At 36.7% G+C, this 25,633-nt stretch overlaps 2 protein-coding genes across 3 annotated transcripts in view; both read right to left on the bottom strand.

Annotated features, from left to right (window-relative positions):
* ANGPT1 (angiopoietin 1) overlaps window positions 1–25,404 on the bottom strand; it is a 270,278-nt gene extending 244,874 nt beyond the window's left edge. Inside the window, exon 1 of one of the 2 annotated variants that reach the window (XM_081070066.1) lies at window positions 24,554–25,404. In XM_081070066.1, the coding sequence (XP_080926192.1) occupies window positions 24,554–24,850 (297 nt within the window). In that variant the 5' untranslated portion in view covers window positions 24,851–25,404. The remainder of the gene's footprint in view (window positions 1–24,553) is intronic. The other variant, XM_081070067.1, reaches the window with a different exon arrangement.
* Window positions 469–7,167, bottom strand: LOC308506584 (ATP-dependent RNA helicase DDX18-like). Its single transcript, XM_081070262.1, is given in 3 exon segments — window positions 469–1,755; window positions 1,758–2,085; window positions 2,087–7,167. Coding segments are annotated over 3 exon segments (2,010 nt in total). The 5' UTR covers window positions 2,621–7,167; the 3' UTR covers window positions 469–607.
* Window positions 25,405–25,633: the final 229 nt, after the last annotated feature.

The raw sequence follows: 25,633 nt of genomic DNA, 5'->3' as shown, positions 1-25,633 counted from the left end.
GGGAAAGGCTCATTGTTTTAAAATCTTCCATATATAAAAATCGATGCCACCTTTAGCTGAAGGTGCTTCTTTTCAAAAGCTCTCCACCTTTTTACATGGCAGCATATTCAGCAGGGGCCAAGAACTACCATTAAGGTCCAAAGAACCACCAAAACCAACAAACTAAACCGAGACAATTTCCTGCACCACCACCACCACCACCACCACAACCTTCTGTCCAGTGTTGCAGGGTATCAGCATTTTACAACAGGTTGGTATAACAATACATGCCACAAAAATCTTCAGACACCAAAAAGAAAAATACAAAAAGAATTACATCAAAATAATGACATATGGGGGAAAAAGATTTAAAGTATTCTATCATCACAACAAAGACTAAAATGATCCCTTTGCTTTGTCCTGGGCAATCAAGGAAAACTGAACCCTGTTTTATATTCCAAAATAAGAGATTTGCTGGAAATATCACTCTTCAATGCTTTCAACCCAAGTCAATTCATACTCTTGTCAGGTGAGTCCGAATCCTAGAGCTACAAAAATTCCTTTGTTAGAGCAAGGGAAAAAATACCCATCTCGGCACAAAGCTCTTCCAGATGAAAGGAAGGTGTCTTCAGTGAGCGAACTGCCTGCTGTCGGATGACTTCCTGCTGATGTGTTTGAAGATTTTGGACTTCTCGACTTTCCTGGGTTTCTGGTAGCCGAACCCACTGCCGCCTCCTCTCTTTCTAAGCTTGCCTTCATTGCTGTTCACATTCAAATCAACAAAAGGAGGCACCTTGAAACCAAATGACAGCGCAACCTGAGGCAAATTTAAGTTATTAACATTAAAGATCTGTTTCAGAGAATGGGAATCATATGCTCGGATGTATGACTTATACGCTTCCTGGGCTGACTTATGAAGGAAGTAGTTCTTTTCAATCAATTTTTCAAGCTGAGACTGAATATCAGAAATTTTGGACCAGGAAAACTCGAATTCACTTAATGGAACCTTGGATTGCTTCAAGTAACGAAGGAAACCCAGTTCTTCAGGACGCAAAATGAGCAAGGCATGCCCTCTTCCGTTTAGGCCTCTGGCTGTTCTCCCCACACGATTAATGTATTCCTTGGGGTCATCAGTAGGGTCATACTGAACAATCCAGTTGACTTCAGGAATATCCAGCCCTCCAGCTGCCATGTCCGTGCACAACAATATCCCTGTGTCTGCATTGCAGAACTGGAAGAATGTGGTTGTGCGCTTGTTTTGCTTCTGCCTTCCATGAATGGCCAAGACAGGCGAATCGATGTAGTTCAGCAACTCATAGTAGTATTTCACGGACTTACCGGATGAAAAGAAGACCATTAGTTTCTTTTTCCGGTTTTTCTTAAGGAATGTAAAGAGCAGAAGGAATCTCTTTTCGGAAGGACACACAACATATCCCTGCTCAAGACCATCCACTGTTGCATTATCTTTATCATCATCAACATCAACATATAATGGCTCCTTTTGCAGAGAAATCCTTGCCAGGTCTTCAACTTTTCGAGTTTGTCTGGCAGAAAAGAGCATGGTCTGTCTGCGTATTGGCAGAAGTTTAATAATTTGCTTTAATTCCTCTTCAAACCCAACATCCAGGATACGATCAGCCTCATCAATAACCAGACACTGTAGGTTTTTATACATAAACCCTGGAGTATTCTGCATATGGTCCAGGAGACGGCCTGGTGTAGCCACAAGGAGGTTGATCCCATTAGCAAGTTTCTGTGCTTCAGCAGATCTGGTACACCCATTATTAACCTGTATGTGTGAACATGGTGTGTCATCAGCTCTTTAAGAACACCGGAAGTCTGCATGGCCAGTTCCCTAGTAGGTGACAGAATAAGAACTTCTGTGCCACTCCTGGGCATGAACTGTAACTTAATAATGAGTTCAACTGCAGGGATGAGAAATGCCAGGGTTTTGCCACTGCCTGTTTTTGCAGCTTCTAGAAGATCTCTGCCTTCCAGAAGTGGTCTGATACTTTTATGTTGAATTTCAGTCATGTTTGTAAAGCCCATTTCTTTGATAGCCTTCGGAGGGTTCTCGTTGACAAGATTCGATAGAGAAGCAAATAAATGAAGTATTCTCAAAAGCTCCTGTCACTCCTAGGGGCAGGCTGGGCACTTCGCTGTCCTCTTCCTCGCCATCTGACATCTCCATCCTGTGTTCTGTTTCTCCAGAAGCCTGGGAACCTTCTTCAGGCTCCTCTTTGTCTTCAGTTTTTGCTTTTTTGGTATCAGGCCCAGCATCATCCACCATTTTTCTCTTTTTCTTCTTCTTCTTTTTCTTCTTCAATTCTGGATTAAGAGACTGTGTTGCTGCTTCCCCATTGGTTATTATGGTCAATTTCTTGGATTTTTTAACTTTTACATTTTCCACTATTTCTTTAGATACATTCCCATTTTGGGCTTCTGACAAGCCCACATTCATAGACTGTTTTAGGGATTTTTTAACTTTCCCACCTCTCAATGTTTCTTCAGACACATCTCTATTTTGAGTTTCTGATAGGCTCACATCTGAGGCCCCCGGTAGCTTTAGGTTTCGCTGTCGCAGTTTGAGGTTTTGCTTCTCGATCTTCTTGCACAGGAGTTTCATCGGTAGATGAGACATGTTGTCTGTGAAGCGCCTTTCGCGCAGCACCACAGCACACACACTCTCCACCAGGATTTTTTTAGTGTGTGTTTGCTTACGCAGTTTATTAATTAAAGTTCTTACTTTGTTCAGGTTTCCTTAGTTTCACCTAATGTTCTGTTTTTGGTCCAGGCTCCCATCCAGGATACCACATGACATTTACTCATCATCTCTCCTTAAGCTTCTCTTCTCTTGCTTTTTTTTTTTTTAATGACTTTGACATTTTTGAGGGGTGTTTATCAGATATTTTATAGAATATCCATCAATTGAGATTTTTCTGATGTTTTTGTCATGATTAGACTGGGATTATAGGCTTTGAGGAGACCACGGAAGAAGGTCCCCTTCTGCGCTATTCTCCTAACACTGATGAGGAGACATACTATCAACATGACCTAATACTGTTGATACTGACTTTCATCACCTGGCTGAGGCATAGTGTGTCGGGTTTCTCCACTGTAAAGTTGCTCTCTTTTCCCCCCATTCAATATAGTACGCTTCGGAAAGAAGACACTAGGCACAGCCCACCCTAAAGGAGTGGGGAGTTGTCTCCCACATCCTTGAGGATGGAACATCTACGTAAATCATTTTAAATTCTGCAGAAGAGACTTGTTCACTGGGATTTGAACAAGGGGATCTTGAAGTAAGCCTTATCTGATTACTAACAAGCCATGTAGCCCTAATAAATTCACTTAGCCTTGTTGGGCACCGTTTGTAAAGAAAATGTTTAATTTAAAAAAAGTTGTTATTTATTAAACAAATGCTAAGTGCCAGTCTTTGTTATGAGGCACTTTAGTGAATCTTATCTCATATAATCACTATAACAACCTTATGAGAACAGAATTATTTCATTTCATAGATGCAGAAATTTGAAGCTCAGAGGGGTAAAGTAGCCTGCCCAGTTCATACCTACAGTCCATCACATGATGAAAGCGAAACTATATACATGTATACACACACATACATATATTATGTATCATAAAATAACACCTTCCTATATATAAAAAAGGCAGGAAGCATGTCAAAGATTCTTGTTTGTCTTTTTTTTATTTTTTAATTTAAAGAAGAGAAGACTTCGATAGTTGGAGACTTCTAATTTTGCCCTATTTATTTGCCATCATAAAGAATATAAATAGCTCCCCCATCCTCACTCCTACTAGAACAAGTCATCACCTGGTTTGAGGTGTCCAATACTTTATGGGTTGCTGTTATTTAAGTGAATAAAACTCCATGATATAAAGTCATGAGAATGTAATAGGAGTATGTGTTTTAAAGAAGATGTGAATTTCCCAATGAGCGTATTTTATTTCTGGGCATAAATATGCATTTGCTTAAATATCCACATGTTCCATGTTACAAGACCATTATTCTTGCCCAGCAAACATGGAATTTCTATGCTTTTACAGAACCAGATTTCTTCTCAAACATTTTATCTGAAACTTGCAGGACTACCAGGGCATGCATGTTTCTCATATTAGCCAGGAATCCCTCTGTGCTATACAAAGTCATGAAATACCTCCTAAGGAATGATCTATTTGATAAACGTTAAAGTGCATCTCACATACCATTATTAGAAAATGCACATGCTTACAAATGTATAATTACCCAATTAAAAACACAAGGTTGAACTATGGTCATTTAAAAGAAAAAAAAGTCACATGAGACATATAGGCCAGCAAATATCACTTACTATACCTTAATACCTCTCTGAATAGAGAGGGGTTGGTACTTAACCAGTTCTTCACCAAAATGGTTAATGCCTTTATTTTCAAAATAGAAACATGGAACATTAGTTTTTCAGTGAGATTCACTTAATTTGCAAGGATGAAACAGACTTAAAAAACTCAAATCATTCCTTTATATAAGCATGCATATAACACAAATAGAATAGAGCAGTATATACCATGCATGGTAGTATAAATGTGTATTTTTAAGTCGTTGGAAGCTTCGATGTAAGGCTTATTAACTGAGACTTAAAAACTAATCTGACTCAATTCTCTAACACATTCTGTACTATATTCTGTAAATGTGTGAGTACACAAAAGAAAGGATGATAGCAAAAAGCTTTTTACTTCGATTTGAATTAAAAAATTTTAAAGCTCCTTAGGATTGTCCTTTCCTCCTCTCATTTCAAAAGATGGGAGTGGGATCAAACTTACATAATATTGAGAATTATTCTTAAACTAATTTCAAGTTGACAGTGCCATATGACAAATACAGAAACATTTCCAGTCATAATTTTACATTTTTTCACAGTACTTATTATCTGAGTAAAGAACTCTTGTAATGCCCTTGGCTCTAAAATATCACTGTTATCTTTGATGAAGACTTCTGTTTTATCTTTATCTACCTCAGTGCTATTATGATCTTCCCCTTAGAATTTTACCTGTTGTCTAATTCTCTAGCTGCTTTCCCCATCCTTTTTACCTTATTACCCTATTACTTTAGGTCAGGGGTGTCCAAACTGCGGCTCGCGGGCCAACTGCGGCCCGCGATCCATTTTTTATTGGCCCGCAGCAAATTCCAAAAATATATTTAGTTTACTTAAACAAACCAGGTGAGGCAATACGTACTTCACCTCAAGTGATTGGCCTGGCTGCTTGTGTATTTTACCGCATATGGCCCTTGGTGAAAAACGTTGTAAAAATTTGGACACCCCTGCTTTAGGTGAAAGTTACAGCTGTGCAGGCCCCTCACTACCAGCCCAGTGTCTTGCCATTCATCATCTCATAATGAATTGAGGGATCCAAAACCATTTTCTCACCACTTTATTACTGTTTATGTCTATGTCCTTTAAAAATCTTATAGTAAGTTTCTATCATCTTGTTAGTCACCTTTTTCTGTCAAATCCATTGCCTCCGAGTGAGTTGCAGAACATGTATCTTATCTACTTATTAATGTATCTCTCCAAATCATCCATTTTACCATCCATCCATTTATTTAATAATATATGGAGGACGAGGCAGGAGAGATGAAAGGAATTTGCTGTAGCATAGAATGCATAAACTTAGGGAAGCAGAATAAAACATCATATTGTGATAGAAGTGCTAGGATTTAGATATGGCTGGAACAGGAACCACAAAGAAAATTGTAAGAGATGAGACTAGAGAGGTGAGCAAAGGGCCAGCTTAAGATACACAGTTTGAACTTCATTCTGAGGGTCCTCAGGGCCATTGATGCATTTTAACTAGGAGAATGTCAACATTAGGTTTTGATTTTTGAAAAAGCTCTGGTTGCCCAATGTAGTTTGCACTGGAATAATTATTAAGAACTTGCAAAGTAATTTCATATATATTGTGCCATATAATAATTTCCTTAATCTCTCTCCCATATGCTTTCCTGTTCTCTTAGCTACATCAGATTGTAGCTAACTTTTATGGATAGCAGATTGTGGAGCATTTAATCTGGTTTTATAATCTTTCTGTAAGTCTGAAATAAAATTCTTTAAATGTATTTCTTCCTTTGAATGAAAAGAATAAAATCAGCTGAGGATTGTGAACTACACCAACCCAATTTGTGTCTGTAATTCTCCATTTTCAGAGCTTTCCACATCAACATATCCATAAAAGTAGAAAAAAAGAAATAAAAATTGGTATAAAATGAATAAATGACCACCACATGACAAGAGTGGATTTAGAACTGGTCTTAAAAGAATGTAGCTGCTTGGGTGGTAAAATGTGAAGTTACCAAAGGAAAAACCCTGGTCCAAAATATTTCTTTTAAGTTTCCTTTATCTACAGATTCTGTTACTATGTCTGAAGGCCCCTTCATATTTACCTTGCCCTGAGAACAATTATTTTGAAAAGTGATGAAAATTTTAATATGGCCAAGTTCCCATCATCTCCACTTCACCTTTGTTAATTTTTATTTGGCTAGGTCTAGATATACCTCTTTTTTCTTTAAAAGAATAAAGTTTACACTACTTTGATTATAAAAGTGGCACATGCTCATATTATACAATAAATACAATGGGCATAAAAGAGAAAATGCAAAAAAATATTCTTCAGTTCCACCATTAGAGTGAACCCTGTGAAGTTTTGGGTGTTATTTCCTGTCAATGGTTTTATGCATGTACTTAAAAATATATATTCATTCCTCCACCAGCCCCGATCTCCACACAAAGTCAGGGCTGTAATATATGTAGAGCTTTTCTAGAATGAAGATAATGAGAATATTTATGTACAAACTTGTGAGGATCAACTAAAATACCACCTTTAAAATTGTCTGTCCCAGACTTGGTACAGACTAAATGCTCAAAACATTAGGTATTATTTTTTATTGCTATAATTATTCAGGTATATAAATGTGTTCACTCAATACCTTGTGGGAATTTCTCTTGTCAAAATATGATTTTTAACAGCTGCAGTCATGGTGTCACTGAAGACATGGCCTTTCATCAGACAGTCCTGGGTTGGAGTGTCTGCCGGTTCAGCCCTTTACTGATGGTGGGAGTTCGTGCATGGTTTCCTCATTCTAAGCCATGGATAATGTTGTTTACCTTTCAGAATTTTTTTAGGATTAGAGATCATGTATGCAAAGGATCATAGTAAATACCAAATAAATAATATCTATTGTTTTCAATGCTTCTGCTATGATAGCTACAATGAACATGTTCATGTATATTGCTTTTTCCTCCTTTTGAATTATTTCCTTGGGAATGATTCCCAGAAGTCAGATTGCTGAGTTAAGGCGTATAAAAAATAGTTATATGCTTTATATTTTCTGTTATACTGTTTTCCAATAAGTTTCAACCAATATATAATATAATAAGCAAAGCACCTCATATATTTAGACAATGTTCCTATACCTGCTTCATTCAAATCCAAATCCTATGCGCATCAGTTAAGAAGGGGAGAATCTGGGATGGATTTTATTGCAGGAATTCCAAACTGTTGGGAATTAAATAGATGCTGCTAACTTATTTTACATTTGGGAGACCACCACTCAGCCATGCTCAAGAATAGCTTTCAGCAACATCTGGATTTCAACTTACAGCCTAAACATGACAGGTTAAGTAGTATATAGTTATAAAATAGCTTCGTGCCTTAATTTGCAAAAATCTAAATTCACTGAGACTTTTACAATTTTTAAATGATTGAAAAAATTGCAAATAATGTGAGCATTAAGACTCACAAACTACAGTATATCACTTCGGTATTATGGACTTCTGGTTGAGATGGAGTTTAGGAATACTCAGAGGATTTTTACAAATACTATTTTGAAGGTAGAAAAATCCTTACTAATAACTAGTATACTCCAAGGAGCACAAAGATATATACAGTCTTCAAGTTACATTTATTCAATCTTAATATATGTGAAACTGAAATAGTTAACTTACAAGAGCAGAGAAAGATAGTAAATGTTTTGGCTTAAAAATGAGCCCTTATAACATTCTACCTGTTCATGAGGCTTATTGGAATGCTAGCTCCTGGCATGCTGAGCTCATGTCTAATGTGTTGCTCTTTAATGATTACCATAGTGGTAGGTTATCACGGTAAGCTGTGCACCTATGCTTAAGTAAATTGTGACTGTTCCAGTCACTGTTGTTTCATTAACATACTACCCCCAAATTTAGTGGCTTGTAACAACCATTCAATTGTGCTCATTAGGCTCAGAGACTTTATGAATCAGGATTTCAGACAACGTCAGTTCTCTTCTCCATGATGTCTGGGACTCTATATCTGGAGATAATGAAGCAAGCAGGGGCTGGAGTGATCTGAAGGTTTATCCACTCTCATGTCTAAAGCCTGTGCTAGAATGACTCACAAATGGGGGTGCACTAACCAGAGCACCTACACATGGCCTCTCCATGTGGCGTGACTTCCTCACAACATGGTGGCCTCAAGGTAGATGGATTTCTAACATGGCGGAGCAGGACTCCAAGCATGAGTATTGCCATGAACAAGGTGGAAACTCAATTGCCTTTTATGATCCAAATAGATTCAAAGGGAAGGGAACTTTTTATGCCATGATGGTATGTAAGGCATAATACTATTTATGACATTTGACACACCATGCACGCACGCGCACACACACACATACTATTATAACCATCTTTGGAAAATAAAATCAACAAATTACCATCTAGTCTTGTTTTCTATCTATCAGGTTGGTGCAAAATTAATTGTGGGTTTTGCAATTATTTTTAACCTTTTAAACTGAAATTACTTTTGCACCAACCTAATATTCAACTTATATTCTTTCCATCTGGTTAAATTTAAAAATTATATTTTCTTTGCACAGTCTTAGTACTCAAACATGGTGGGGATTTCTTCTTTTATTCTAAATTTAAAAACTCTATGTAATTTTTCAAATTACACTTTCCTCAAAGATTCTGATACACCGCCACTGAGGAGAGAGGTAAAACTGGTATGTCTTCTTGTAGAATATCACCTCCTTGTCATTAATTTCTCAATTTTCCAACAATCAAAGAAGGACCAAGCTTATATTAATCTCATTTTCCACAGAGGATATTTTGTATATGAACAGAAAAGAAAGTCTCAAAATATTTAATAAATTATTTGAAACATTAGCATTTTAAAATATGCTTATAGAGTTTATTTGAATTTTTTAGTTGCCTATGATATATTTTTGGCCATGACTTTCAAAATTAGATCCAGTGAAAGATGTTTCAATATAGTAGAATAAAATATATGTTTACTTTATGTTCAAGATAATTCATTTCCATAGTGACCTTTTCCCCTGAAAACTGCACAAGTTTGATTTGTGAACACAAAGTATATAAGCTTTAGTCCCATATGAAACATAATGGTCACAAAATAAAGAATTTCCCTTTCACTATGACATGGAGACTTCTTAGCTGCTATTCTCAGTTAAGAGTTTGTTGAAGGCTGAGTGTGGGATTTCCACTTCTATGGTTAATTTTAATCATTTATTTGAACCAAAGTCTCTAGTTCATTAGATTATCTTGACTATCAGTAAGAGATAATGACAGTTTCACTTTCACAACTGCATATTGATTTTTCTGCTCTTTGTTCTAAGCATAAACCTAGGATCAGTGATTACTTTTATACATGGAAAAACTAAAATAAAATAAAGTAAAAATACATATGGCATATAGCCATTTTCCCATAGATACTACAAGCAGGATCATACTACCATAGGATCCAAATTCATTAATGTCAAAATATTTAACAGTTTACTGACTATATTTTCTTGCTATCTGGTCTTTGACAGAAATACAAGCTAACACTACAACATAGGGTTCATAAGCAAAAATGTATGTAAACTAGTTTAAAATATTATCTTTATTTGTATACTCGTATCAAGGTAACCTCAACTGAGGCAGTTAGTGTAAGCATATAAATGACTTGGCAAAAACAGCAATTAATTATTTTTTGCTTCCAACGTATTTTTAATTTTAAATAAAAATGTATACCCAGTCAGGAATGATGCTAGAAAGTAGCTGTCCTAAGAACAGTATCCTTCCTACAGCAATTTGTATGCATGGACAGCAAATTATTCTGATTCCCAAAGGTTATTCATTCTGGATATATTCTCAAACATCTTAGAGGAAGGCATCATTCATTTGAACTTCTTCCCCACTCTCCATCAATCAAAATGTGTTTTCATTTGTGAAAGAGGCATGGACCATGAAGAGCTTTGATTTAACTACTCAGAATGCCTGGGTTCAAATTCTATATCTGTCTCAGAGTAAATACATAATCTTTCAAAAAAATAATTTGATTTCATTCGTCCTTAGTTTTTACCTATACAATGGATATAATACATACTGTTTGTAAAAATGTACGTACTTATCTGTTTGGATGATTCCATTTAAGGTAGACTTATTAATACCCTATTTGTTACTAAACACCTTTCTTAAAATAGAATGTCTTTTTCATACTTGCTTTGGGTGACAGAACATCTGATATTTATTTCCATCTTTGCAGATAAATTCATTTATATCATACACATGGCAATAGCAATTTCATTGTCAGGAAATGAGATTATATTATATAGATGAGATGAACTACACCATAATCATGTGTATACATAAAGTACAAACTAGATGATTAAACATGGAAGGTCACTTCTCAGATTCTGTTAATATGCATTTGCTATTTTGGCAGGTAATACTTGAGAGGAAAATGCAAAGTATCAGACACGATAGATGAAAGATGAACAATATGTAGGGGTTGAAGAAAGAAACCCTTAAAACTGAGAAAGGTATATTCCTTAACATTAGTTTCTTGTAAATTAGGAAAAGGTCTTTGTTATTCGGCATTAGCACTAGAATCCTTCAGACTGCTTCACTGACCAAAAAGGTGCCCCCAAACAGTTTGAACACCATAGCATGTATATGTCCTACCACTATCCACGGGCCACGCACAACACCGACAGGCCATACACTGCGCTCAGCATTCTATGAACTCAGGTCAAGCAAGTGGATGAACATTGGGTTGTTGTTGTTGTTTTCCTTAATGTGTTTTAATCTGTCCCACTATGCAAAGTTGGATAAAAGCATGACTGAATTCTATTTTGTCCCCACCCTGTTTTGTCTGTTCTCCTCTTTGGGACTCCATGAAGAAGAATGGAGAGAGGGAAGTTAGGGGATCCTGGAGTGTTTCCACCTCATATGACTGATATTTAGCTGTGAAGGCAGCAACCCTCAAAACCTAGGCTGAGTGATCAGGCCTCTGTGATGAGGAACTAAGAGAGGAAGAGCCATCACAACTGCCTGCAAATAGCAGTGTTTTGGACTTGGACCAAAATACCAGAAATATTTTAATTAATAGGGACAATGATAAATAAAATAGGAAGTGAGATAAGAAGTCATTGCCTGAGAAAACAAGGCTTTTCTTCTCATTTTTACAACTCTCTGAATGACCCACCAAAGAAAGTGCATGCAAATAATATTTTAAGTTCCAGGATGTGCTTTTGCTTTTCCAAGAAGGATTGCCCACAGATAAATCCAAGAGGGAGGTCATTAAATTGAACGGAAGATATTTAGAACAGGCTGCTTAACCCCATGTAAAGCAATTGTAAGTCTTTCTTTGTGTTTTTAGAAGTTTTCAGATAAATAGTCAGATTCAATTAAGCTCTGTAACTTCAAGAGATGGTGCCTCTAAGAAGATAGGAGGGGGGAACTGCAGATGTGGGATTCTTCTATCTGTTAACAGACCTGTGGGAGGGCAGAGAGAATTGGGCTATTGTGCTTCAATCAGCAGCATAACCTACGTGTCACAGTCAATTTAACCACGGAGCTTTAGAGTTGGGATTGGGACAAATAGCTGTCTGAAACAGAACTTAAAAAAGGGGCAACTCATTTAGTATGAAAGAGTTAAGGGTTTAGATGCAAAGACTACTACAGAAAAAAGTTTTTAAGTAGACTTGAGGTTTGAAGATTGACAAGAGGAGACATAGTAAAAGTTGCTGTAGCTAATCCCATACTTGGTTAAGAGCATAGATCACGGAGCCAGCCTGACAGGGCTTGGGTGCTGCTGGGCAAGTTACTTCCCCTCTCTGTGCCTCAGCTTCCTCATTTGTCATGTGGAAAAATTTTACTACTATCTATCTCTTATTGGCTCCTGAGAGTATTTAATAAATGAATACATGTAAAGTTCTTCCAAAGGGCCTGCAAGTTGGTAAAAGTGCTCAACATTTAACTGTTACTACAACCCGGAGCTGTTCCCCAAGGAATAACTAACATTTACTTAATATTTACTATGTGATAGAACTTAGGTAAAGTAATTTATGTGAATTATGCTTCCTCATAACCATTACCCTATGGTGTAAGTACTATTACTACCTCAATTTTACTGTTAATGAAAGTGAAACACCAGCAGTTAAGGAACTTGTCCAAAGTCACACAGCAAGGAAGTGGTACTGTCAAGATTCAAATCACAGCAGTCTGGATCTAGGTACAAAACACTTTGTCACTGCTTGCTGCTATCATTAGACTTCACATAGGAAATGGTGGACACACGCAATGCATTTGCTTCCATGTCAATCTGCTTCAGTGGGTTTAGATTTCTGAACAACAGAAGCTGTAAGTAAATTCATTGCCACCTGTCAGTACCTAGCAGACCACCTTGTGTGCAGTACATATTTGACAAGTGGCCCACTGGCTGCCTGTCCTCTGTTAATGGCAGGTGTTTAGCTCTATGACTTGTGCCTGTATCCCAAAATTCCAGGACAGAACTCACGGCCATCTCTCATGGAGCAGCCCTCCTAATACTGCTATAGTCCCGTGGCCTCCACTGTGCCCCCCAGCCTCCAATAAAAGGACAGTTACTGGTCTCCCTATTCATTTGCCCTCCCTCTTGCCCATCCTCTTGCTAGCACTTCCACCCCATGGCCAGTATAAGGAAGATCACATAGGACTTGACTGCAAACAATGCTAGAGGAGAGAAAAGGAATGAAAAGGAGAGACAGGCCCAGAATTAGATTCCTTTGAGTCCTTTTGTCTTTCCAGCTCTGAGGACTGCTTCACTGCCTCTCTTTTCTAGTGTTTGAGTCTCACAAGCCTCCAAAGCGCAGAATGGGCAAACTGGCATTTGAAAAAAAAAAATAAAAAAAATGGGGGCGGGGTGCTATTGGGAAGCCAGAAAAAAATATTAGAACTTTCATTTCTAAAATAATAAGAAAATTGAGAACACGTTCATAGAAGGCCTGACTTTGGAGCCTTTACTCAATTGGTATCAAATACTCATGCATTATTCATCTTCCAAAGAAACAAAAATAATTTCTTTGGGGGAACTGAAGGGAACTGAAGGCATTGCCCTCATGTGATGGTCCTCTTTCAACATACTGGGCTATGTCACGGTTTATGTGTGTTTGGGAAAGTAGATTCGAGGATTTTATCTAGTCTTAATTAACCTTCACAGTCCGGACTAGTATCTTAAAAACGAAATAAGCAGCACATATGAGCGAGAAAACAGCAATTCTGAGATTCGTACTACTGGTAAGTGTTACATACTAGAAGTAAAAACAAAGATTACTTCAGTAGATCTAACAAGAATCTTTGAAATTTTTTAAAACAAAATTTTCAGCCAGAAAATTTTGAAAATATCAAAATGCCTACTTAAAACTGAGATTTTTCTTCACTATCCGTAACAATGAATTTTGTTCTAAGTAAATACTGTAGCTTGAGGTATCAATGTAATTCATGTTCCTGAATTTAAAATGGAGAAATATACACTGTCACTCACTTGGGTAATTTAAGAAATGGAATAAGTTATACAACTTGCCACCAACTATCCAAGAATTGTCTATTATCTTACTGTATTAGGGTCATAATAAATATAGATGGGTCTCAACATATTGAAGAGATTAGAACAACCTGTCTTTTTGTAATTTACACATTAATATTCTTAAACTGCTTTGTATACGGCAGACTTGAACATTCTTACATCGGCCTGCCAATAAATATTCAAACTATCCAGTATTATGTTTCTTCCCACCTGCCAGTAGATTGGTTTGGGCAGCTTTACCTACCCTAATATTTGATTATTTGAAAGTTTTGTTGCAGCCACTCTGAAACTGTGTTCCTTTGAACATGTACGGTCCCTTGAGGATACTTCCAGGAGAGGGGCTAAGGGAGAAGGTCATGGCAGGGCCTCCCTAGGGTTCCCCTCTAGTCCCTCCATCAGCATCTAGATTACACATTAAGCTTTTGCCTAATAATTTACCTACAAACAGAGTTCCATTGCTAATAAAGATTTTGAATTCATTAGTTCATTTGTTCAAATATATTAAACCTGTTTTATTAATTTTTTATTAAATTTAAATTTGTTTTAGGTAATCAACGTAATTCATGTTCCGAAATTTAAAATAGAGAAATTTAAAATAGAGAAATATAAACTATCACTCAACTGGATAATTTAAGAAATGGATGAGTTATACAATCTGCCACTAATTAATCAAGAATAGTCTATTATCTTACCATACTTGGATCATAGTAAATATGGATGGGACTCAAAAACAAAAACAATTTTTAAACTGTTTCATTAAATTTTAAAATTAATTATTCAGTGTATTCAATAAAGTATTCGTTTATTTGATAAATATTAAAACTATTGCTTATCGTAGCTCTGTTGTTCTTACTTAAAACTGAGTAAAATTGAAAAATAAAGAAAAGACCGGTGACTGTACTAAGGAGGATACAATTCTTACCTCTTGTATCTGTGCTATTGAGATAACAGTGGATGCAAAGTCTGCTGGGTGCAGCAAATCTTTAGCTGCAATAAATACCTAGTGGACTTTAGTCATCTGTACATGAATATTGAAGACAAGAACAGTGTTAAAATGTTTCATAAAATCTTAGGACTATTTTTGAAGATTTAGAAATGAAATGTAATTTGGGATTTTAAAATATTTATTTATTCTCTTGAAATAGAAACCTTCCAATAATCTTTAGGGTCTAGTATTATAATTCGACTCAGTCAGATTTCATAAACAAAATAGAGACTATTTATAAAGTGTACAACTTCCTAATGAGCTAACCTACACATGTCGCTAAACATTAAAATTATCATCAGCCATTCCACAGAAAGGTACAGTAAGTTTACCCTTTTGATGCCAGTGAGTTTGGTGGCATATACATATAAAAGTATATGTTATTAATGATTCAAGATACTCATATTTCCCTTTCGTTTTATTACTATTTCAGTTACCGATTAACTTTAGGTAAACTTCTGATGCTTGTGCTAATTTCTATGTTCTTTCAATAGTTCAACACAAACTTAGGAAATACATACCAACGTAGACCTAGAATAAAAATTGACCTACATAGTCATGAAGTCTATATAAACAAGTAACATTTATTACATTTATTTTACTCTGTATTTTCCAATACTTACTGCCAAGAAAAAAAAAGAAAAGACCTATACATGCCCAAATATATTATTGATGAAATTATTAGCTACCAGTAGGGTTGAATCTGGCTTTAGATAATTTACATCACTTTCTCTGTTAAATGTTACTTTTTCATTTGTTTGAAAGAAGAAATCAGATCATCTGAATAGGCAATTGAGACCAAACAAGCTTGAAAACTTCTCACTTCTAATATTTCTGTGTAAGAATTAAAGAGTATTTAGGTAGACAGCCTCCAAATATAAAGAAAAGATAATCCACAGAGTGTTTCATTCTTTAAAAACCTCTTTGATAAGGGGGGGGGCATATCTTTTGTACATTTTGTAAAGAGATTTAAACACTAAGAGGCCCTCTCTCCCTAGACCAAGGGGCCAGGACCAAAGGGGTTTGAAACTTCCCAACTTCACAGCAAACGATAATCGTGTATTGGAACAAAAGGCAAGGATGACTCAGAATGTAATTAGGGTTGTGCATCTAAGCAAATGACACAATATAACTGTGGTATTTCAAAAAAGAAAAGAAGAAACAGGCTCAGGAAAAGGCTGCTAATGTTTCCGCATAGTGGCAAGGCCAAAAACAAAATCTCCTTCATTAGCACATTATAGCACTGGAGCTGATATTTTGTAGCCTGGCAACCCACTTGTCGCTTCCCCCCTCTCCTCATCTACACGAATGGGAATATTGGTAGTGTTTATATTTAACACAAGTGACAGAGGGAGAACAAGATTTCTAAATAGGCCACATGTAAGAGGCTGAGTGAAAGTCTCATTTTTATGAACACAGAATGCCTCTGATGTTTTGTCCACAATCTTGCTGATGCCACTACCAACAGGATGAAACAGACACATACAGCAGAGAACCCTCCTGCCCATACTTGTTTATCCAGAGACTGCTCATCTGCCTTGTTACTCAGGTGCTTTTCCTTTTTACCATAGATCTTCTTTTGGAATATTTCTGTGTTCACATGATGATGGGCAGGGGAAAGAAAGGACATGAAATTTCCCTGCCTGTACTACTCTAAAATGTCACCTCACAGCATGTCTCCATACCAAGCCAAGAAATGGTTTAGCCAGGCTCTCTGCCAACTGGCGTGGACCTGAAAATCATTTGGCCTCCTGGAGGGCAATGTTTTTTCCCACACAACAAACTTCACAATTTATCTTGCAATGGTCCCAATATTAATACCATGTACCCTTTATGCTATAGAACAGGGGTCAACAAACTTTCTGTGAAGGGCTGAATATTACATTTTAGGCTATGTGGGTCATTTGGTCTCTGTTGCAACTCCTCAACTCTGCCTCTGTAGTAAGAAAGCAGCCATAGACAATATATATCAAATGGGTGTGGCTGTGTTTCAATAAACCTTTATGCATAGACAATATATCAAGGAGTGGGTATGTTTATATTCCAATAAAAAATTATTTACAAATACAGGTGGCTGGCAGGATTTAGCCCAAGGGCTATAGTTTGCTGGCCTTTGATACAGAAGATGAAAACTCAGAAGATAAATTAAAATTTCTTCTGGACTTTTAGTTAAGATGGCTGAGTAGGTAAACGTGGTACTCTCCTCCTCCCACAACCACATCAAAATCACAACTAAACTATAGAAAACCCATCATTGAGAACCGCTTGAAGTCTAACTGAACAAAAGTCCTATAACTAACGATATACTGAAGAAGCCACATCAAGACTGTACATAATGTCTTGCCACTGCCACTTACTATTATTTTGTATGATATTTCTTCCAAATAAAGATATTTTACTTAAAAATACAAAAATAGTAAAATAGATTGTCTCCTATTACACAGTTAGCAGGGTACTGTATGGAATATAATTGTCTCATGCTCATACATGTATTTAATTATAGTACAAATTTGCCCATGAAGTTCATTTATTTCTCTATTCATTAAAACGAAATCAAAAACACACAAAAACTCTTTCCAACTATGATTCAGGCATTATGCTAGAAAAGTAGATCTGATATCAAAAATAATATCATAGTAAATAAAACTGGTGAACAAGACAGGCACAGTCTCTAACTACCTCATAGATTGTAGGGTCTGGAAGAAAATTGTTTTGCAAATATGTATTGAGGTCCTACTGTATTCCTTGTACTCTTCCAGGAGTGAGGTATACTGCAAGGAACAAAGTAGACAAGGAACTCCTGTGGCATTTACAATCTTTGTAGAGGGAGACAGAATAAATAATATGACAAACAATATATTGTCACACAGTGGTAAATGCCATGAACAGTATAACAGAATGTCACTCAGCAGAGCAGGGGAAGGTGGTAGGTAACAGTGCTTAGAGAAGACTTTCTAAGAAGACTTCTGAGCAAAGACCTGAATAAAGAGAAGGAGCCATCATGTTAAGATCTGGGGGAATAATTGTCCAAGCTACATGAACAGTGTGTAAACTCCCTGTGCTATGAATGAACTAGTCTGTCTTTAGAGTGTCTGGAATGAGGGAAAAGTGGTAAATGATTAATCCAGAGAGAAATATGGGAGCAGATTATTTAGGGCCTTGTGGTAAAAAAATTTGGATTTTATTCTTACATAATGAAAAAACTGTAGGGGGATTTTAAGGAAAGAATGATACATTCTTCTTCAATTTAAGTGACATTGAACTCGTAATTACATATGAGATAAATACTACTAAAATACAGCTCAATGTGAACTGGCTCAGTCCTGGGGTAAGGAAGGGCTTCAATCACCCATAGAAAAGGACCTACTTGATATGGTCCTAAAATTGAACCCACCAATGGAGACAGATTGGGAAGAGGCTTGCTCCTCCCTACAGAAAAATCCAAAGGCTGTTATAGCTCCAATTGCCCAATGTCTGGGACCCAGAAAACTTTTTATGCCTTCTTGGATCTTTTGATTCTAATATATAACAAGTAAATAATAAAACCTAACTATTCATTGAGAAGTTAATAAAGGGCTCCTACTGGGCTTGAAAATTGGGGGTTATTCTTTCAGTGAAGTTAGTTGGGTACATTTCTACCACTGGATTTAAAAGACAATTACTACTACTAACCTTTCTTGGCAACTGCCATTTTTTCCCCTATCTCTATGCATAAATCATATATGTAATTTTTTTCAACTTTAGTGACAAATTTCTAAAAACGTATCAGCTGTCTTCTCATTTCACACATTCAGGAAGTTCCCCCACATGTGCAAATAAAACATAGAGCATCCTCTCTGGCTCAGTATTGCAGTCATTGGCCATCAAAACAATGCACAGTTGAGAAGTCAGTCTGAGTTACTTAGATTCATATGTGCACATATTATTTGTAAATATATGCCATTATTGTATGCAATAAATGGTTGCCTACGGTCTGCAAGCACAAAACTCTTTTTCCTCCCAAAGGAAGATGTAGCTGAGCTTCAAGTAACCTAGCACCAAGGATTAAAGCAACTTTAGCACCTGAAAGTAGTTACAAGGTTCCTTAACTTGCATTATTTTATACCCAGCACCACAAACTCGAGCTCTTGATGTTTTTATTTTTATTTTTATTTTTATTTTTAGATTATAATAGTCATAGAGATACTGTTAAGTCAATTCATAAACATCTTTGGAGATAAAAAGATGAATAAAGAGACATTTACTACACTCAAGGAACTATTGTCTAAGTAGGAAAACAGGTCTTAAAACAAATACTGAAAATGACAACAATCACACAACACGGAAGTGCAGTGCTAACAGGATACCTGCAAGGTACTATAACATTGGAGAACTCAGCCTGGGAGAGGAAGTGGAGTGTGGGTACCTTTCCTGCAGAAACGGCCAACAAAGCTGATTCTTGAAGAATAATTAAGAGGACAAAATGGAATGACCGCATAAGTTTTTGAGACCCTAGATCACTGGGTAAATATAATTTGAATAAAATAACCACCTACTCTAAACCCAATTATCACTTTAATTAATATTGGGACGAAAATATTATAGGATGTAGTCCTTGCTTAAATGACAACTTTCAATCTATTTAGGGAGGGAGGTGTAGATCCAACCAAAAATGTTACTAGTACACAGAAAAGTATAGACTGCAATACACAGACAATGCATGAATTTGTTCATTCAACAAATATTTATCGTCTATCTAGTATGTGCCATATGCTGCTCTAGAAATGGGGAAACAACAGTGGACAAACACACAAGATCATGGACGTCATGGAGGTCACATTCTAGTATGGGTTAATACGAGGTCTGACAATTAAGTTTGTGAACTTGCCACTGTGTGTTTACATTGGCAGCACTGCACAAACAGTTCGGTAAGGTTTAATAATCTTGGTATATCAGTGTCTCACCGCTGTATTTGTGTCGACATGTGGTGGTATATTGCTGAGTGGTGTTCATTATTGTTGTTGTGTGTTTTTGTGGGCTGTCATACAAATGTCTGAGCTTGAATTAAAGCAATGAACAAACATTAAATTTCTTGTTAAACTTGGCAAGAGTGAAAGTGAAATCAGGGACATGTTAGTCCAAGTTTATGAGGATAATGCCATGAAGAAAATGGCAGTGCACAAATGGATTAAACGTTTTTCTGAGGGGGAAGAACGCGTCACTGATGAAGAGAGGTCAGGGTGGACAGTAACGAGCAGAACTGATGAAAACATTGCAAAAATTCATCAAATTGTGTGTCTAAATCATCTGCTGACTGTGAGAAGCATAGCAGACTAAGTAAACGTTGATAGAAAAACAGTTAGAAAAATCTTAACTGAAAATCTTGACATGAGAAAGGTATGCCCAAAAATGGTTCCAAAGGAGCACACCGATGAACAAAAGCAACGGAGAGTCAAAGTTTGCCAAGACCTTTTGGAGAGGAAAGACAATGTTTTGGGCCATATTATCACTGGGTGAAACATGGGTGTACCAATACAACCCTGAAATAAAGTGTCAAAGTTCACAATGAAAGTCAGCCAATTCTCCACAACTAAAAATGTTCGGTCAGTCCAAATCAAGAGTTGAAATGATATTACTAAACTTTTTTGATATCAGGATTATTCATTATGAATTTGTACCATCTGCACAAACAGTTAACCAAGTTTACTATTTAGAAGTGCTGAAAAGGCTGCATGAAAAAGTTAGACAAAAACAACCTGAATTTTTTGCCAACAACTCATGGCTCTTGCATTATGATAATGCATCAGATCACTCAGCACTATCTGTGAGGGAGTTTTTAGCCAATAAACAAATTACTGTATTGGAACACCCTCCCTACTCACCTGATCTGGCCCCCAGTGACTTCTTTCTTTATCCGAAGATAAAGGAAATATTGAAAGGAAGACATTTTGATGACATTCAGGACATGAAGGGTAATACAATGACAGCTCTGATGACCATTCCAGAAAAAGAGTTCCAACATTGCTTAGAAGGGTGGACTAGATGCTGGCTGGCATCGGTGCATAGCTTCCCAAGGGAAGTACTTCGAAGGTGACCATAGTGATATTCAGCAATGAGGTATGTAGCACTTTTTCTAGGATGAATTTGTGAACTTAATTGTCAGACCTTGTATATGGTTTTAAAAGGATCATCACGATCATTAATATGTTTCAAGTAATAGCATGCGAAATCCTAATTCTCTGAAGCATAAGATACACGTATAGGATGTCAAGTCAAAAAAATGCTGTCAAATAAAAAATTCAATCAAATATTGCAGTTAAAGCTTTTTATTTATTAAAATATTCTGGATAGCAATTCATAACTACATTTTCTACAAATAATCTCAATTCATCAATTTTAGGGAGTATGAAATATTTATAGTAAATAGACCCTTGTTCGATTACAAGTCATTTTTTGAGTCAATTTATTTACACTTTCGACCAAAAAAAAAAAAAAAAAAAAGATATCCTTTGGCAAAGGCAAAACAGACTTTCTAAGCATTCTCCCAAATTCTAGAACACGTATTTTAAATCTGAATATTTTAAATATACATATTTGTGAACTTTTGAGATATGGGAGAGAGAAAATAATAGTTCCAAAAGTACAAAATGTGGAACAGATATTAAACATTAGACATTTCTCTGTCATAGAAAGGTTGAAAGAAATCACAAGAAAGTGGCAAAAACACAAAGACCATTTATACTTATTGAAATCTGGTTACTCTAAGGTATTGGATATGATTTCTAATAATTATGAAAAGAGCTATATGATAGAAGAGAGTCAAACCTAGACGTACATACAGCCCAGGTGTTTCATCCAATAAAACTGTGATTTTTGAGAATATTATTTTTATTGTTCTTCCTCATCTGACAAATGAGGATAATGCTATCAACCTATAATCAACAAGTTATCATGGAGAGTTGATTTCCTTGAATTAAATCCATGACATCAAGAGACCAGTGCCATAACAGTTCCAACACTTATGGTGACCAAAACATCTCTTGCCCCCTTGCATACCTTGCTTCTCATCTTGTTCAGTTACAAGACCACAAAAGTTGAGGGATGAGATTTGAGAGTGTATGTATTGTAAGGTGACTTTGTGACAGCCAGTGTCTTGTGAAGAATATTTAAAAGAATCCAGTCTACCAAACTTCAATGAAGGTAGTAGATTAACATAAATTATCATCTAGCTGCCTCTAGCACTGATAACACACATTCTGCCTAAACTTTCCTGATAGTGATTCCATGAGCTGCATAATAATCACTGTGCTTTGATTAATTATTTTGTTGAATAAATGGTTGAGTCAATTGCACTTATACCGATAGCCTTAGTTTCTGCAGTGCATTGCTTCTTATGCTAACACAACTACTTGGACTCAAAATAGAAGGAGTACAAATTCCAGTATTAAACATACCAAATGGTTACAGTAAAACGATTTCCATTTCAATTATCAAAATAAATACATGAAATTTAGAACCTGAAGTGAAGAAAGCCTCTAATTAAGGGAAACTTAGGAGAGCCTTTAGCAAGTTCTTTTCTGAATGCAATTATTTGGTGTCTGGATCCCCAGACCAACTGCATTAACAATGACAAAAGATATGCAAATTTAAACAGACAATAGTCAAGCCAAATTGCTCTGACTCATACCCACAGGGACATTTTCAGCATATATTCAGCTTGATTCACGCTAGCAAGGGTCAGTGTAACAGTTATGTTTGGCTATAATCTGAAGACTATACCATAATCACTGACCAAGAACAATGTAAACAAAAATCAAATTTATTTCCACAATAAACGAACACATGAAACGTGAATGATTTAAGCCCAGTAGAATCATGTATTTACCCTGTCACTGATGAATAAATGCGTAACAAAAAATATGCATTACCGTGTTTTAATTACTATTTTAACTATATTTTAAGCAAACAAAATATTACATCCTTTGGTAGAATAGCTCATTCAAGACAATTTGGGACAAAATTTCCCTCCCCATCCTCCTCAAAGAATCCAGACTAATTTAAAATGACTGAAGTCTCATTAAAAACTCTATGGACAGTATATTGAGAACAGTAATAAGCGATTCAACCAAATTCATTTGTTTACTATGGAAATAAGTTTTGCCAAAAAAACACACAGATATACTATTTATTAGAAATGGCTGCTGTAATTCGTGTCTGAAATTTAAGTTACAATTACCAAAAGACTGCAGAATTCTATTTGCTTTCTATTTTTGTGCCAATCTATCGATTTTTTTCACCTGTAGTCCACAACAGAAAGATTAACTACAATTCCAGATTTGGAAACTCTGAAACTACTGAGTTTCAGTTAACTTGTCCAATAAAATAACAGTGATCTTAGTTCAGTCCCTAGTGGACAAGAGTAGAATAACTACTACTCGGCATGATTCAGCAGGCGGTGATCTTAAGATAGCATGACCACACAGGAACAAAAAAAGAATCTGTCTTTTCCCTATCTATCTTTTATCTTCTTAAAAGGTTTGCTCTGTTAACTGCCTAACTTAAGGGAGACTGGACTGGTTGCATTCCTACCTGTATGCACCAAGTGGATTTTTCAGCAAAGACCCCTAGGGTTGATGGGAGTAGAGGGACAGGCTTTTCACAAATTGGGACATTTGCCCCACCTCTGGTGACATAGTTGAATACACTTGTTATCTGTCACTTACCTGTTAGCTAGTTATACAGAGAGCAAAGAAAAAATGAACTGCGGAAACGTTTCATATTTTTATATTTATATTTTCAACAAAAACTTAAATGGTTTATAGGGAAATAACTGAATGAAATGTTCAATTTGGTTTCTAGAAAGTGGGATTAAATGCATACTCAACATTAACATTCATCTGGGTACCTAGACTCCCACAGGGCATTGACTGTAACTGCAGTGCCCTGAGAAGAGGGCACAGGAGGAATGGAGGAAGCATACACGCTGTGCTCTGCCCCAATCTGCAGGTGCACATCTTTGGGAATGGCCACCACCAGCTCAATTTCTCCTTTCCATAGTGGGCAAACCACCTCTTCCTGATGAGTTCACATTCCAATTTATCTTCCTGATTTTGTTTTTCTCAAGGACAGAAGAAAATGTGGCAGAAATTAGTTCTGTACTATTCTGCTACTTGCTAAAATTTAGTTTCCTTCACAAACTTATACAATTTCTCCTACCAAATATCACACTTTACATTTACTCTTATTTTGTGCTAACTTTACTAGAATACTTGAATACTTGAAAAATAAGTATTTGGTGATGATTCCCCATCCTGGCTGCACAACATTTCCTGGTGTACAATCTGTTTGATCCTAAATTAGTATTGCCATTATTTTCTTTTTTTCTTTTTTTTTATTCCAACTTGCTCAAGATGTACTTGTCTTTTTTTTTTTAACTTGGTTTTTGACAGTCAGAAAGCTCAAGCAAAATTGTAAATAAGGGGAAACCAGAAATGTCATAAAATGTGCCATTACTCGGCACACAAATAGGGTGCCACCATACTTTCGTGTAAGCTAGCACAAACCTAAAAACCTCGCCTCACTGGTGAACTCAGGAGGAGAGAGCCCTCTCGCATTTGCAAACACTGACCCCCTGAAGCAAAAGGTAAACACACAAAAGCTCCCCTAAGGCTCTCTAGCTACAGTGCAAGAACAAAAAAGGCTCCGTGCAATTAGAAACCGAAAGCAATCACTTACTTTTTGCAGCCACTGAGTATAATTTTCCAGCACATGCTCCAGATGTTGAAGTTTCTGGGAAGAGAAATCCGGTTCCACGTGCGGAGCATCTCTCTGCAGAGCGTTTGTGTTGTACTGGTCTGTCGTACTCTCACGACAGTTCCCGTCGTGTTCTGGAAGAATGAAAGTGTAGGCACACTGCCCATACTGAATCCGGTTATATCTTCTCCCACTGTTTTCTGGACTTCGGCGCTGGTTGCTGCATCCTACGTGAGTCAGAATGGCAGCGAGGAAAGCTAAGGAAAGGAAAACTGTCATTGTACTGCCAGCACTTTCTCTCCGTGCCTCTCGCAAAACTTGCTCCTTTCTTCTGACCTTTAAACTAGTTCTTTATTTCAGGTAAAAAAAAAAACAAACAAACTGCTTGTTTCTTTGACTTTTTCTCGTTCAAAGAAAGCTTTTGAAGAAGAATCCCAGAAAACTAGCCATTTCTTAGCTTTGTTCTAAAATGTATTTTTTTATTTCACTGTAATGATAGCTTCCTTAGTTAAAACTTGAGATATTTATTGCATAGTAGCTGAGATTTATTGTTTCCTCTCTGTGTAACTGTTCAGCGTGGAGCCTGCCTGAGTCAGCTGCGTGTACATATTCTAGACCCTTTCCTCTACCCTATCTGCTGCAGATCTGCTATTTTCTCCCAGACCTCAGTGAGTTTTATTAAGGTTGCACATCCAAGCCAAGCTGGAAGCAGGCAGCCTTTCACAAGACGACTTGACAGGAATGCATGAGGGTGCCCCTATGCTAAGGATTGCTGATGGCTTGGAGCAGCGGGGATCGTCTTACAAATTGGCTAGATGCGCATGACCTCGATCATGTATGGCCCTCCCGACCCTTCCGCAGACAATTGTCTGGAGCCTTTAGCAGATTCACGGCCAATCAATAAACAGAGCAGTCCACCTTAATACACTCTTAGTGTGCATGCTGACCTACTAAAACCTAGCAAACTAGCAGTACGTTTTTAAAGTTACTATTTAATTGGGGAACCTTAAGAAGAAAACTGGCATAGCGTCCAGTGAAATTGTTTTTGAGAGTGAATGACAC

The sequence above is a fragment of the Rhinolophus hipposideros genome (assembly GCF_964194185.1).
Source record: "Rhinolophus hipposideros genome assembly, chromosome: 13".
NCBI lineage: Eukaryota > Metazoa > Chordata > Mammalia > Chiroptera > Rhinolophidae > Rhinolophus > Rhinolophus hipposideros.
Note: the sequence above shows the minus strand (reverse complement) of the source record. Positions and strands in the feature narration are given on the sequence as shown.